This window comes from Carlito syrichta, unplaced genomic scaffold (assembly GCF_000164805.1).
Source record: "Carlito syrichta isolate Samal-C Ts95f unplaced genomic scaffold, Tarsius_syrichta-2.0.1 Scaffold309113, whole genome shotgun sequence".
NCBI classification, from domain to species: Eukaryota; Metazoa; Chordata; class Mammalia; order Primates; family Tarsiidae; genus Carlito; species Carlito syrichta.
Window position 1 is genome coordinate 4,293 of NW_007253209.1, and position 3,250 is coordinate 7,542.

General features: G+C 44.0%; 1 protein-coding gene across 1 annotated transcript in view; it reads right to left on the reverse strand.

The window, feature by feature from the left end:
* The window catches only part of GMEB1 (glucocorticoid modulatory element binding protein 1), a gene marked incomplete at its 3' end in the record, with an annotated part of 30,729 nt that overhangs the window by 3,553 nt on the left and 23,926 nt on the right, over positions 1 to 3,250 (reverse strand). The window contains exons 6-7 of the mRNA XM_008066802.1: positions 2,319 to 2,450; positions 624 to 761 (exon numbers count right to left, since the gene is read on the reverse strand). Coding sequence (XP_008064993.1) covers positions 624 to 761; positions 2,319 to 2,450 — 270 coding nt within the window. The remainder of the gene's footprint in view (positions 1 to 623; positions 762 to 2,318; positions 2,451 to 3,250) is intronic.

Genomic DNA, 3,250 nt, shown 5'->3' on the forward strand with positions numbered 1-3,250 from the left:
GGCCACCGCAGCCTCGACCTGCTGGGCTCTGGAGATCCTTCCGCCTCAGCCTTCCAAGTGGCCGGAATTACAGGCGCGCGCTACCATGCTCGGTTAATTTTTTTTGATTTATTGTAGAGATGAGGTCTCGCTGCCCAAGCGGGTCTCAAACCCGCGGGCTCAGGCAATCCACTCACCTCAGCCTCCCAAAGGCGCGGGATTACAGGCTGAGCCACCGAGTCCAGCTGTGAATTAACTTTTAAAAAAAATTTTTTTTAAGTTAGAGTCTCACTCTGTTGCCTAGGCTGGAGTGCAGTGGCACACTCACGGACACTGTAGCCTTGACCTGTTTGGCTCAGGTGATCCTTCTGCCTCAGCCTTCCAAGCAGCTGGAACTACAGGCACACGCCACCATGCCCGGCTAATGTTTTGATTTATTGTAGAGGTGAGGTCTCATCAAGTTGCCCAGGCTGGTCTTGAACCCATGGGCTCAGGCAAGTGATTTTTTATGAGCCTTAGTTTCCTTATCTATAAAATGGAGATAATAATACCTATACCTCAGGGTTTTCATGAGGCTAACAAGACCTGCCTACAGTTGTGAATCTTCAATACATGATTGCTACTGTTAGGATTAATGCACTCACCTGTGACCTGGAAGGGAGCCTGGATGAGTCGCTGCTGAACTCCCCTGAGTAGCTCCTCTATTTCCTTCTGTATATTGCAGACAACCTCTTCCATCAGTCCTACATCAGCTATTCCTTTCCAGAACATTAAGGTGTCCTCTGGCACAAGAGGGATAAGACAGAGAGTAAATGAGGGATGCCTCATACATACTCAGGCAAATTTCTATAACAATAAATTAAAAATTATTTAAATTCCAAAAGATCTCTTGTTGTATTATTCCTGAGGAAAGGGAAGAAGGTTTTGGAATTCTGGATGCCCTCCTAAGTTGGTACCTAATTATTTGGCCCCTTCAGCAGCATAGGGGATTGGGATAATTGTCTCAGTTTGTCATACTCTCAACTTGTTATGGTTCTGGCTATAAATAACAGGCATCTTTCTCCAATAAAGATATCAAATTTAATTAAATATTTGATATTTAAAATTATTTAATTAAAATTTGAAAATTATATAATATTTAATGTCATAAAAATTAAATAATAAAGATACTAAATTTAATTTTTTTTTTTTTAGTCAGAGTCTAACTCTATTGCCCAGGCTAGAGTGCAGTGGCACACTCACAGCCATCGCAGCTTCAACCTGCTGGACTCAGGCGATACTTCCTTCCAAACAGCTGGGACTACAGGCAGGTGCTACCGTGCCCAGCTGATATTTTTATTTATTGTAGAGACAAGGTCTGGTCATGCTGCTCAGGTTGGTCTTGAACCCCTGAGCTCAGGTAATCCTCTCATCTCTGCCTTCCAAAGTGCTGGAATTACAGACGTGAGCCACTGCACTTGGCTACATTTTTTTTTCTTTTTGAGTTGGAGTCTCATTCTGTCACCCAGACTGGAGTGCAGTGGCCCCTCCCGGCCACCGCAGCCTCAACCTGCTGGGGCTCCGGCGATCCTTCCGCCTCAGCCTTCCAAGTAGCCAGAACTACAGGCGTGCGCTACCATGCCCGGCTAATTTTTGATTTACTGTTAGAGATGAGGTCTCGCCAAGTTGCCCAGGTGAGTCTCGAACCCGTGGGCTCAGGCAATCCACTAACCTCGGCCTCTCAAAGTGCTGGGATTACAGGCTGAGCCACCAAGCCCAGCCTAAATTTTCTATTAATTAATAGAAATACTCCTAGTCCTATACTTAAGAAAATAAAACAAGACAGATAGGTGGGGCTATAAGCTCCCTGAGGGTGGTAGCTATATCTTTCATCTTTGTACCCAGCAACAATGCCAACTAAAAACAAGCAATAATAAACATTTATTAAATGAATTAACAAACAGAAGATGATATGATGCTTCCCTCTCCTGGTCCCCTCTAAGTGAAACATCATTAACCAATACACTCTACAATATCTGCTACCTAATTCTTCCTTCTAACATCTCAAAGCTTGGGAAGCAGTTTGACAGGATGAAAAGCACAGGCAATAGAGTCAAACAGCTGAATTTAGCTCCTGGTCTTAAGTAAATTGCTGAACAATTCTGAATCCCGATTTCCTCATGTGTAAAATGTGTCTTTTGCAGGACCATTGTATGGATTAAAAAGCCGTTTGTAGCTATACTTAGGATTCATTTACATGAGAAAAACCAGCCAAAGTAATTATGATTATGTGCTCATAATCATAATGGTGATAAGGATTATAAAACCCCCCAAAATATCTAAGCCCCACAGAAAAATACCTGAAATTTCCTCTGAGTCTTTCTTCATGCCCTCCTCTGTGGCCATGGTGACAGCAGCAGTGAGAGCCGAGTTCCATTCCAGCCCGGCCTCTTCCATGCTCTCTTCTGAGATGGCAATCTGTGTGATGCTACCTAAAAGCAGTCCAGTAGAGGTGAAACCAGTGAATTTTATAAAAAGTCATAGCCATCCTCTATCTCACACTCACAGCTACAGAGACCTTGTTATTTTAACATTTTGGCCTCTTGGCTACAGGTCCTATCTTAAAAACTAGACTGTTAGGTAAGCCAAGATGAATATTTAATTTTTTTAAGAGACAGAGTCTCACTCTGTCACCCAGGCTACAGTAGAGAGGCATGACCATAGCTCACTGTAACCTTGAATTTCTGAGTTCAAGTAATGCTCTTACCTTAGCCTCTTGCCAAGTAGCTGGGACTACAGGTATATACCACCATGTCCGGCTAATTTTTAATTTTTTTGAGTTGGAGTCTCACTCTGTCACCTAGACTGGAGTGCAGTGGTCACGTTCATGGCTACCACAGCTTCAATCTGCTGGGCTCTGGTGATCCTTCCACCTCAGCGTTCCAAGTAGCTGGGACTACAGGCACACGTCACCACACCCAGCTAATTTTCTTGATTTATTGTAGAGATGAGGTCTTGTCAAGCTGCCCAAGCTGGTTTCAAACCCGTGGGCTCAGGCAATTCTCTCACTTCAGCCTCTCAACGGCTAATTTTTTAAAAGTTTTTTGGGCCAGACGCAGTGGCTCATGCCTATAATCTCAGCACTTTAGGAGGCCTGTTGCCTTGGCCTCCCAAAGTGTTGGGATTACAGATATGAACCACTGTGGCCCACCTGAATCATCTTTCTTTTTTCTTTTTTTTTTGAGCTGGAGTCTTACTCTGTCGCCCAGACTGGGGTGCAGTGGCTGGTCCC